The sequence below is a fragment of the Quercus robur genome, chromosome 11 (assembly GCF_932294415.1).
Source record: "Quercus robur chromosome 11, dhQueRobu3.1, whole genome shotgun sequence".
Classification (NCBI taxonomy): Eukaryota; Viridiplantae; Streptophyta; class Magnoliopsida; order Fagales; family Fagaceae; genus Quercus; species Quercus robur.
The window spans coordinates 38,826,592-38,839,717 of NC_065544.1; the positions used below are offsets into that span (position 1 = coordinate 38,826,592).

Here is a 13,126-nt window from a genome sequence, read left to right on the forward strand (position 1 = left end):
TTGCAATCAAGGTCTAATGGAGGAAGACTAATTATGGAGACTTCATTTTTGTGTCAAATGAAAATTAAAGCTATTTTAGTTATTCATTTCATAATAGTACATTTTTTATATAAGAAAGAAATTCTACTCTAGCCTAAGTGAATATGTGGAAACTTTAGTTTTGTGTCAATTAAAAAAAAAATTATCTTAGTTATTCACTTTATAATAGTACTTTTTTTTTTTTCTAATACAAGAAAGAAATTCTACTCTAATCTAAGGGCACGTTTGGTAGATTGTAATAGACACTGTAATATAATAGATATTCCTATGACATAACTATTCGGTTGTTTGGTTATGTTTTTATTACAATGAATAGTTATTCCTTATGAATAGCTATTCTTCAAAATGAGGAATAACTATTCCTTATCAAAAGTACTGAATATCTATTCCTTCACCTTATGTAATAACTTTTTAAAATTTTTTCCTAAAAAGCCATTAGTTGCCACATCTTTAAAAGGAAAGAAAATAAATTTTCCTTGTTGTTAATTATTGACTCTATTTGAACACCCTAAAATAAGCGTATTTTAGGAAATTTAACTTAAAATGATTTAATTACACCTTCTTTTTATACTCTATTAAATTGTGAATGCATATTCAATATTTCATTCCTAAATGGTCACCAAACTAATGAATATTAATACCTATTACATTCCAACTCAATGTATTCCTTGTAATACTTATTTTTATTCCCATATAATAATCATTACAATGTACCAAATATGCCCTAAGTATATATATGTGTGAAACTCCCTTTTAAAGACTTGAACTCCAGCCCTTACCTTCCCACACCCTACAAGCACTTATACAATTATACTTGTGGAGTGACCATCATGAATCCTTATAATAATACTTTCATTCCTTCTAGGTTTGTTATTAATTTTTTAGGAAGGATCGAGCAACTGATATGATTGGCTAGACCATGCATTTGGAATATATCTTGGTTTCAAGTTTCAACCAAGACAACAATCCAATGTCTATGCTTTTTGTGGAGCATTTGGCATGTATCATGAGAATGTGTATCAAGGGAAATTATTGTGTACTCTCGGAGTACCATAAATGAGTACTCCCTCCTCTCACATAAATGGTGAGTCCCACTAATTAAATTCATAGTGGGATCTACCATTCATGTGAGAGGAGGGAGTACACATTTATAGTACTCTAGGAGTACCTAATAATTTTCTGTGTATCAAACCCTCCTTGTCAATGTCTACAAGGTTTTGAACCATTTTTGGTTAATGACACCAAACTAAATGAAGAAATTATTTTGGCTGGTGGCATGATTTTTGTCCTTATGGTTTAATTTAAATTTCAATGCTGTGAAAATTAAGGGAAGGAAATTGTATTTCTAAATAGAATTAGGACCGTCATTGTTGAATTTTAAATTTGAATCTTAAAAATCAGTTTGGAAAAGGCAAATGAAGGCTTTAATGAAGTGACTAAAGATGAGAATTTTCCATTGAAATTAAGCTTTTAAATTCAAATTTAAGTTTGACATTTCTATTGGGAAAGTTTTTAATAAGTGATTGAATATTTTTCTCAAATAATTTGGGTGATTAATGCCAAGATATTTCCTTTTAAGGTTTTATTAAAATTTGAATTGGAAATAAAACATGGAAATCATAAAAGATGTTTGGGTCTTAAATGAGGAGATTAGGTTAGGTTTTAAATTGAAAAATGAAATAAGAAGAAAATTTATAATAGGAATTGTTTTTTATTATTTATAATTGGAAACAAAAATATATAATTTCAAGATACGATTTTTTTTATTCGGATTTTGAGTGCACTATATTAGGGAATATAACATCAAACTTGCCAAAGGAGGTAAAAAAAAAAAAAAAAAAAAAGATGGGTCAGGTTAAACTCGAGTTTAACCCAAAAACCGAAAACATACGAGAGCAAGACCCGAACCCGAAAGTTCACCTGACCCGCCAAAGCCCTTCGGTTCATGTCGGGTCGGGCTAGTTTTTCGGGTTTGGGCGGGCTCAGCCTACAAACGTATTGGCATAGGAGATCTTGGATCTTTTTCTAATCGGTTTAGGACTAAAAGTTTGTTCCATATAAGGATGTACTGCACACATATATAGGGAACAAAAAATTTCAATTAAATTTAGGTTAGCGAAGAGGATGGCCCGACAGCAGAATTTTGCAGAAGATGGTGATTTATTCAACAAACTTCCAGACTCCATTGTTCATCACATTCTTTGTCTTCTCGACTTAAAAGACCGTTCACGACTCAGCTGCGTATCACGAAGATACAGAGAATTATGTATATCCGCTCCATGGGTGACTTTGAATAACTTTGTGGACAGGCCCAATTCAACTCGTCGTCGATTTCTCTTCAATAACTTTGTGGACAGGCTCTTGTCTCTCCGCAGTTGGCATGGGGTAAAGATACAAAACTTTCTTCTCCAATGGGATTTCGGAGAATTATTTGAAGAGGAGGCGTACAGGATCGACACATGGTTGTACCATGTAGTGAATTTAGGCGTGCAAAAAATTGCATTTCGACTAACTACTCAACGCTTTGCCTTGCCACAATGTGTTCTAAATTGTAAATCTATAGTACTTCTCCATATCAACACCAACGATGGCATTCTCAAATTACCCTCTACATCGTCAGGCTTTGGTATCAATACTACGCTCCAGGCTTTAGTTTTAATTTCTGTTCGAATCGAAGACGATGACTGTTTTGGAGAATGGCTTTCACAATTCAAGTACCTTAAGGAATTGAATCTTACAGGAGTATGCGGGAAAAAGAGTTTGAGTATCCACAACTACTCATCATCACTTGGTTGTGGTGTTGATAATTCGCTCAAGAAATTAACTTTAGATTCTCTTCAAATCGAAGATGACTACTTTGGAGAATGGCTTTCACATTTCAAGTCCCTTAAGGTATTGATTCTTACAAGAGTAAGCGGAATAAAGAGTATGAGTATCCATAACTCGTCTATTGATGTGTTAGAAATTCAACATTGTAATGACCTTGTGGATATTAGTATCTTTGCAGAGAAACTCCGACGACTTCATGTACGTTGGTATCCTTATAATAACTCTTCTGGTTTTGGATCATTGAAAATCTTTGCTCCTAATCTTGAAAATTTTCGTTGGGTTGGACGTGTCGTGGATTACCATTGCAGAGGGGATTTCTCGCACAAGTTGAATCTCACAATTGATCTCAGTTTATCTGATCAATTATACGAATCTTCAACCAAGTACTCTTTGCGTAAGATTCTTCATAGCATGCAAAGGGCCAAAGTTCTGACACTACGGGATGAGTTTGTTGAGGTAAATTATACTCCCCTCCTTTTCCAAACCACATTCATTCTTTCCTCAATGTTTCTTTTTTAGTATTAAGAAGTTGAAATATTAAAAATGACTAGATGTGTTATGGTGCAAACTTAGTAATTACACGGATTTCAAAGTGAGATTGTTTGAGACAACATTTTTATTGAAAGTGAAGTGAAAAGTGAGATTGTTTAAAATAGTCACATAGATACTTATTTCATAGCTTATTAACTACTAATATTTTAGCCTCTGGTTTTTTTCTAATGGAAAAATAATCTAGACATTGCTAAACTTTTTTTTTGGCCGGGGGGGGGGGGGGGGGGGGGGTGTAAATGCACAGTTTCTTTTTTAACTTAGTACTACGTATTCTCTCTTTTAATGAGAATTGAATTTAAGCCTGATATTAATAATTCTAAGAACGATAAGATATACAAAAATTAGTATTTACTCTCTAAGAGATGAGAGTTAGGGTTCTCATATGAGAATTGGATGCTCATTGAAATTATAATTTTCCAAATTTTCATTAAGTGCATGTTTGGATATCGCTGAAAACTTTAGTAGATCTCGTGCATTGTTCATGGAACTTGCATGTACTTTTTTCAACAAAAAAAACTTTAAAACTGGGTTCTACGGCAATATTCACACATTTAAAAATTATTTTGCTACAGTGTTTTTAGTTTTCAGTTTTCAGCAATAAGTGGTATCCAAATAGACCCTAAATAAACCACCAAACTTTTCACAAATTCCAAGAATTGACCAATCTCATTCTATATATTTGTCTAAAAAATATACTCAAAAGTTTAAATAAGTGGTATCCAAATAGACCCTAAATAAACCACCAAACTTTTCACAAATTCCAAGAATTGACCAATCTCATTCTATATATTTGTCTAAAAAATATACTCAAAAGTTTAAATATTTATTTTTCTACAAAATTGACTTTGTTTCTCTTTGAGTATAAGGTGTTTTTCTTTTTCCCGAATATACCTTGTTTTATTTGCTTTAGATCAATATATTTTTGTGCATGTTAAGAAATGTCATTTAACGAATTTTTATTTGCTTCCTACATATTTATTTTTGAGTTAAGAATTGGCTTATAATTTTGTAGGTTTTGTTTAAGTATGGTTGCTTGCCATATTCATTTGATCATTTAGAGCATTTGGCAATCGTACGAATGTCTTCCTTTGAAGACAATATTCCAGCATTATCCTCATTTCTCAAAGAAACAATCAATCTGAAGAGACTTGTTATATTAAACGACGCAAAGGTAATTGAAAAAGTATTTTATACTTTCTCAAACTCTTTAATAAATTTCTGTCTTTTATAATTCAACCAATTTCATTTTTTTAAGGTAAATTCGATTAATAGATCTTGAATCACTACACACTCTTGGTATAATGGTCATTCCACAAGTATAAGTGTTTATGGGGTGTGAAGGACAAGATTTGAAGTTAAAGTCTCTAGAAGGGAGCTTCACATACATATATACTTAGATTAGGCTAAAGTAGAATTTCTACCTTGTATTATTAAAAAAAATATCCTGAAGTTTGAGCTAAAACTAACAAGGTTCAAGACTTTTCAAAACTAACCAATTTGGTCACTAAAGCCAACTTAGTCCCTAAGACAGTTAACAAAAAATGACTAATTGGCTTAACTGTGTTTAGGGACTAAGTTGGTTTTAGAAACCAAATTGATCAGTTTTTAAAAGACTTGGACTTACTTGGCATTAGCCCAAACCTCAAGGTATGTTAATAATTTTTTTTTTTTTTTTGATTCTCAAAAAAAAAAAAAAAAAATCACATTCTTTTTAATATTGTAGTTTAGTGATACTTCTATTGTTATTTATAGAGGTATAGCATTAATTTTTCTATTAACGGATTTATAAGGATTAACAAAATTTTCTTTGACCTGTTAAAATAAAATAATTATAAAACTAATTATGTTTTCTCTCTTTTTAAATTTTTTTTAAGCAGGTGGCAAACTCAATGCCTTCAGGGAAGCTCTCATTTAAATTGGAATATTGGGAATCTCAAAACCTCATGTTTACTAATCAACTGAAAATTGTAATTATGGAGCTTTCTTGGGGAAGTGATGTAGAACTGATGAAATATTTGCTCAAGAACACAAAAGAATTGGAAGAGGCGAGCATCATATCATCACCAGCAGTGCCAACAAATCTCATTATTGAGTTAAAAAAGTACAAGACAACTCACACAAAATTGGTTCCCTATCACAAATCATCAAAAAATATATTTCATTTATGCAAAGGATTTTTTTTAGATTTTTTTTTCCCTTTAGGATTGAAATCTGTATGATATCTAAGAGGGTGGCCATGACCTAATGTTGATTTCCACCCACATCCTAGGATTGTTGGTATTGAATATTGCAGGCGGGGAAAAGTTTGTGGCTTTTTTTCTTTCTCTCGTTAAGTATACTTCATGTTGTTGAGAGTGGGTTTTACATTTCTTGTACCTTAGACACGCGTTTTAATGTTATTAGATGACGTTTAGTTTAGGCTTTTTCTAAGAAGGAAGTTGGGTTTGACGCTCCCCGGAATGGGCTCTAAGGTACATTTTGCCACTGCCAGTTTGTGCGCAAATGTTGAGTCCAAAGTCTAAGGGAAGACGCTGCAAAATGAACTTATTCTCTGTTTCTGCCGCAAAAGGAACTTTTCTCCAATTTCTGCCACAAGACTGACTTTTTTTAACTTTCTGTTGTGTAGTAAAGTTTTCTGCACTTTTCTACAGCTTGAGTGACCTTTCTCCATCTCTACCGCAAAGGGAACAATTTTCCAGCTTTCGCTGCAGAACTAACTTTCCCTAACGTTTTGCTATGCAGTAAAGTTTTTTGCACTTTTCTACAACGTGAATGACTACTCTTCATTTTCTACTGCAGAAAATATTTCTCCACTTCCTACACATAAACAACTCTAAAACCCAAAGAAAATACCCATCAAGCAAACATTAGCTTATTCTCGAATATATACATACATATATTCGTATATGTATACTTATATGTATTCACACATATATATATATATATATATAAAATATACTTTGCAAAATATGAGCTACAATGTGTGTGTGTGTATATACATTTATATACTTATGGCAGAATAATAATTAGTTCGTATTAAAAGAAAAACACGTAATAACAAAGAAATAGTGAAAGGTTCAGCAGAAAAAGTTTAGCTAACATAACAGCTAATAGAGCAAATATGATAAAAAAGTGCAATAGCAAAATATCTAATACAGCAAATAAAGATACCATGGCAGAACAACTAATACAACAAAAAATGATAAAAAGTTGTGTAGCAAAACATATGTAAATACTCATGACAAAGATAAAATTTTGCATCTTCTCGCAAGAAGTAAACCAAAAAGGAATCCAAACCTCAACTTGAACAACCTTGTTATAGGCTTTGCTATTAAGGTTGTGTATTTTGGGGAATGAGTCTAAATGACTACTTATTACTACTTTTGGGATTCCAAAGAGTGGGTTTGCTAAAAAGGGAGGAAAAAGATGGTTTATTGATGCATGCCCCTATTTCTGCCGTATTTTCTCTCTTCTTTTTACCACTTTTTTTCTTTTTTTCTTTCTCTTCGTTCTTTTTTACTCTTAATTTCTTATTGCTATCTTGTCGTGGGTTCTCCCTTCTTTTTACCACTTCTTTCCCTTTTTTCTCTGTTACTCCTATCTCCGTTTTCACTACTTTCTTCCCTTGGGTCCTCCCTCCCTTTTGGGTGCCTCCTAGTCTCCTACCCTTTTTATAGTGAACTGATTTAATGAGATTTCTTCCTTTTACCCCTAAGGTTTCACCAACTGTTTTTGGTTTGTTGTGAGCATTCCTTCAAGACTGCCCACCAACCCATTGGTTGCCCAACCACTACCATTGCTCAATACATGTTTGATGCATCACTACTTGTTTTATGACAAAAATCCTCTTTGTTTGGTTTTGCCGTGAGTCTCTACCTCTCAGTTCTAAACGGATTAGAATTTGGGTTTTTCCTCAACTATCTTTATGGCATGCATCAGGTGGTCCCAACCATCTACTATCTCTTTTGGGTAAGATATCATCCCAACAAGGTATATTCCAAAAAGAAATCACAGCTAGAAACCAAATATAGACCCTTTTTCCTCCCACCACCAAACCACACCTTCTGAATCCCTTGACTGTAAGCCCATCTCCCTTGTATTGGTTTGGTACAAGTTGGTGGTACTCTAGCCTTTTGTGCTTACTCCACTATCCTATGTTTTTGTCTTCTTTTATTCCCACGCTGTTTTTGCCATTGCAAATTGGTTTTGTTTCGTCCTGCTACGTGTCCATTTTGCCCATGTTTATCCTCTATGGAAGAAGGTATAGGTTCTTGGGCTTACCTTCATTTCTTTTGTTTGTTTGTTTGTTTTTTTTTTTTTTTTTTTTTTTTTTTTTTTCCTTCATGCATTTTCTGCTACTAGCTTTGTCTTATTTCTTCATGTGTTTCCTGCTGCGTTTGTCATTCCCTTTGGTTTGGCTTTTCTTTCCTTCATGTAGTGCCTGCTGCTGACGCTTTCTGTTGTTCCTTGTTTCTTTTCATCATGTTTCTTCATATTAGTTTTCACTCCTATCTTTTTATATAAAAGGATTTGGGCCTTTGTGGGTCAAATAATATTTACTGGATCAAAAGGGGTCCAAATTTGCCTTGATTTGCCAAAGCCATTATGCTGAAGAACTATATGATGTAGCAAATCTATATTCTGCAGCAGATTTGTATTCTGTTGTACATCACTTTCCTTTACATTTCTTTCTTAACCCAGGCATAAGTCTAGGCTTTTATTTTTTCTCTGTTTTCTTTGGGCCTTTCTTGCTCTTCGATCTTCTTGGTGGGCCTTTGGACCTTGCTTTTTATTGGGCTTTCTTCCTCGTGGGCTTTTGGGCCTTGCTTTTTGTTAGACGTTCCTCCTCATAGACTTTTGGGTACAGATTTGCAAAAACGAACATCAATGCAAGTTTCTTTTCAAATAATAATAAAAATCACTGACTCATTATATACTTTCTATTGAATATTTCATTTTTTTTAATGTAATAGCTAGCTTTTATTTGTTTGGATTTGACTGACAGCAAAGTATATATATATAAGAAGGAAATCTATAATAGGAATTGATTTTTATTTTATTTATAATTGGAAATAAAAATATATAATTTCAAAAGGAGTAGGTACAGAGCACAGGGAATGGTGTTCCTTTCTCTCACATTCACCACAAATGTGAGCGGAGTGATGTGGGATGCGGAAACGTCATAAAGCAGAAGACGTTTGCTTCTAGAAAACAAGAAACAAAACGTGTTTGCTTCCAAAAATAACATCGAAATCTATGAGGGTTCCTTGAATTAATCCACAAGGAGAAAGGGTTTGGAATTCACCAAAAAATAAAAAGGACAAAAGTCTGAATTTTTATTAATTGAATAATTGTTAAAAAAAAACATTACAAACTTAGGGGCCTATTTAAGGGCTTCGTAAAACTTGATAGACAAGAAAATATAATCTAAAATAACTCCTATTAATACCTAACTTTCATAGAAACCAAATTTGACCTAAAAGCATTATCAAAAGCACCTAAAAACAAGAAAATGATAACCCTAAACCTAAAAAAATGAAAATTACAAATTAAATACCAAAATTAATAAATCAATATATATATATATATATATAAGTTGAGACCTCATACGGAAGAGCATGAGGTTCTACCATGTTGCGCACTTTATGAAGAGAATTGAAATACTCTTAAGCCACATAAGATATAAGAACAAATTAATTATAGACTTTTTTGTTTTATTTGGTTCAATTTTTTAAGACTTTCTAATTAAAAATAAATATTTTTTGTATCTTTTGGTTCAATGTTTCAAGACGTTTCATCCCTTACACATACATACAAAACTCTTTGCATTTTAATTCGCTATTTTCTCCTTTTGCACTTCTACCTCTTTATATATACCTACTCATCGCCTTTCATATCATTCCATGTCAATTACACACAGAAAAAAAAATGATGTCATTTATTTTCAATATTTTGGTGACACCTACATAGCTATAATCCTACCCCGTTTGAGTTTGCTACAATTAAGGAAGGAGGGCTTGCATTTTGTATTAAGTGACAACGACGATTACGATTTTGATGTCAAGGTCGGACGTTGTGAATTTGTGGATTTTGTAAATGATGTCATTAACTGTAGGTGTTTGAGATGTGTATTTTGTTTTAGAATTAAGGAGAAAGAAAAAGACACATTTTATATCAAATTTTATTCTATAATTTTTCTCCAAAGTTTTTTTTCTCATTACTTCAATTGAATAATTATAATGGATATTTGTATGCAATTTATGATTGTTACTTTTTATGATCAACTCATTACTAATAAAGTTTTATAACAATTATGCTATAATACATATACAACATTCTCTAAAACCATCTTACATAAAACATTACAATATTATCCATGTATTGCACGGGTAACTTACTAGTTACAATAATTAAATAGTAAATTGTGTCCTACATAAAGGAGGGAACATTATTTCTCTATGTTTCAAGAGTACCTAAGAATTTTCTTTTCAGAAAACAATATTTTTTGGATTTAAGAACACAATTTTAGGGAATATAACGTTGTAGGGTGGTGGGCTGTGCTAGCAGTGTTGGGCTGTTTCCTGTGGCACTAGGCCCAAGTTTTCTGGATGAGGGAGTTGGGACCGGTCCAGTTACAACTCAAGTTGGTCCGGCTTGTGCGCAAACTAGGCCAGGTTTGCCAGGAACGTGCTTATGGCAGACAAAACTGTTTCAGGCAAATTGTGGCAGACAGACATAATAATAATAAAATAAACAAAATATCTAGCCACTCAGTGGAAAATGACCAAACAGCCCTTAAACACAGTTATAGCAGCAATATTGATTATTTTTACGTAAGGGAAAGAATCAGTACAGAAGTTAATAAGTATTAACATGTATGACTTAATCAAAATGTTAGGAAAATCAACTAAAGTTTGGTCCGCAGGATCAAAGCCAGAAAGGAAAAAAAAAGTTCCTTCTTAACGCAATTAATCTCTCAGGAAAAATTCCTGTCGTGGAGATTAACTGTCTTAAGGGAAACGGACCTGAGTGGTTTATGCACAGCGGTTCCTTGAGGTTTTCACAGAGAGCAGGATTTCATGAGGGAGAGAGGGAATCAATCTACCGGTGCATGCCTGCCACTCTAATTCTCACTTTGTCTTTTTTTTTTTTTTTTTTTTTCTTTCTTTCTTTCCCACGCGTTTCTTTTTCTATTTCTCAGTTTCTCTTTTCAAGTTCCTATTTCTTAGTTGAAGTTCACATTGTTACCCCTGTTTTTCTGCTCACGGCAAGATCCTCTTTTTATAGTGCCTGCCGTGACCGGATTTTACTGTTTTAGCCCTTAACTTCCTTTGTCTGGTCTGGGTATATTGGCCGACTATCACTGTTCCGTTTATGTGCCACCCTCACATCACCAGACAAGGAAGAGTATTTTGTTTGCTTGTCTGCCGTGGCACCTTTTCCTACTACGGTCTAGGTTCTTTCTCTCTCCCTATCCCTCATGGTATGCATCTAGTGGTTCCAACTCAGCTTGCCTTTTTTGGGTAGTAAGTCATCCCAGCAGGACACCTTCCCAAAAGAGCCTGAGCCTGAACCTCCAAAATAGATTTTTCCCCTCTCCCCACCACCAAACCATGCCCTCTGAATCTCCGACCCCCGACCTCACCATGCTCTGTATTGGCTGGGTACAAGTTGGTGGTGTCTGGGCCTTGTGTGTGCCTTCCTTCCATATGTGTCCAAAATCTGCCTACTGCCTATTCGTCTGCCATAGTCTGGAGGCTTACCGTCCATTTTCTTTGACCTTTTATGTGGGCTGCTTTTTTGATTTCCCGCTCCTCGTAGGAGCTGGGCTTTATTTGATGATGGGCCTTACATTTCTTTGGCCCATTCCTTGGTTTTCTTCATTTCCTGCCATATTGTTCTGTTATTCCTGCTGTAATGATTTAATCCTGCTGGGCCTCTTTAGGCCAGCTGTTTACTCTTTCTCCCAGTGGCTTGGTATGGCCACTGGTTTTTTCTTACTTATGAGCTCCTATGTCCATTTTGTCTTTCCCTTGGACATCTTTGGCCCGTTTGCTTTCTTTGGGCTTTCTTGGCACTTTTACTAATTCTACATTCCCATGAGTTTTTACTAACTTCATTGAGCTTCCCTGACCCAATAACCTTATTCTCATCCTTGGGGTTCATGGGTCTGCCATAAACCCCTTACTTTCTTAGTTTGCATTACTTTGGGCCTATAGCCGCCCTTTCTCATTTTTCTATATCATACACTGCCTATGAGATGCTATTTCTCTTTTTCCGGGTTTCTTTAAGCCCGCTTGCCTCTTCAAGGCCCATTTGTTTATTTCTTAGGCCTGTAATCCATTATTCCTGTCCCTTGGGCCTAATGGTTTTGTTGTATGCTTGTCAATTCTTTGCTGCCCTTGTTATTGGGCTTTCCTTTTTTCTAACTGGATTCTCACAAATGGCCCTCAACAAACGTCAAACCCACCAAAGGTGTAAAAACTTAAAATAAAATTAAAAAATAAATTCATGATTAGGTGGATCGGGTTATACTCGAGACCAACCTAAAACTTGAAAATGCCTGAGAGCAAGACCTGAACCCAAACCGAACGTCCACCTGACTTGTCCAAAGCCTTTTTGGTCGGTCGGATTAGGCAGGTCTCTACTCACCCCTATGACCTGTTGCACAAGGATAGTTTTGTTCGAAAGACTAGTCACTTTTGTATTTCCATTTTCTCTCCCTATTTCTCCTCAATTTGGTGAGATTGTATTCTAGTGGGCCCGAAGAGAAAACCCGTGTCACCACCAATTTTTCCTTCTCTCTCTCTCTCTCTCTCCAATAAAAGACGGTCTTTGGGTTTGGAATAGGAATGGTAAATTTCCCCCGCCCCGCTTGACCCGTTTCGCCCCATGCGGGTTTTCCTCGCCCCACAAAGGTGGTGGGGTGAGACTTTAGCCCCACACCACGGGGCGGGACAAGGATGGGTTTAGACTTTTTAGACCCAACCTACCCCACCCTGTCCCGCATTGATAAGGGTTAAATTATAAATTTTTCATACCTTAAAACTCTACTATTTAAACAAACATATCATCAGCTTATTTTATTCTACCCAACAAGGTTTTCTGCTTTTTTTTTTTTTCCCCTCTAGTAAGGTTGAAAATAAGGTACTAATTTTAACATTTTTATTTTTTTGTCTTTAGTATAAACAAATTTATATACTATTGAATTATTGATTTTGTATTATAAGATTTTTGTTTTTGTTGTGATATTGTGTTGTTAAACACTTTTATAATATTATTCAATTTTTGCTAAAAATTAGTTTGATTTGATAGGATAAATTTATTTATAATTTCAAGTATATTTTTTATTAACGAAATATGTTTTATTAAAAACAATTGTAATAGTTGTGGGTAAATTAACAAAAAGTAGAGTTTCAAGGAGTGAGGTGGGGTTTCGCGGGGCCCCAAGGGGTGGGGGTGGGGATGGGGCAAGAAAATTTTCCACGTCATACGGGACGGGACGGGAATGGGGTAAAACAAAACCATGCGGGGTAGAGGCGAAGACCCTATCCTTCAGACCTGCCCCGCCTTATTGCCATCCCTAGTTTGGAACAGTATTCAACAGCTATAGGAAAAACAAAAATGGAAAGAGATAATTCGCGGAACCGAAAGCTAGTTTTTTTTTTTTTATTATTATTATTTTTTTTTTTTTTGGGTTCTCAGT

General features: G+C 34.4%; 1 protein-coding gene across 1 annotated transcript; it reads left to right on the top strand.

The window, feature by feature from the left end:
• Positions 1-2,163: 2,163 nt before the first annotated feature.
• On the top strand, positions 2,164-10,159 carry LOC126705014 (uncharacterized). The gene is made up of 4 exons (XM_050403978.1): positions 2,164-3,324; positions 4,433-4,591; positions 5,298-5,521; positions 9,967-10,159. The coding sequence occupies exons 1-4, from the start codon at positions 2,164-2,166 to the stop codon at positions 10,157-10,159; spliced, it is 1,737 nt and encodes a 578-aa protein (XP_050259935.1).
• The last annotated feature ends 2,967 nt before the right edge of the window (positions 10,160-13,126 follow it).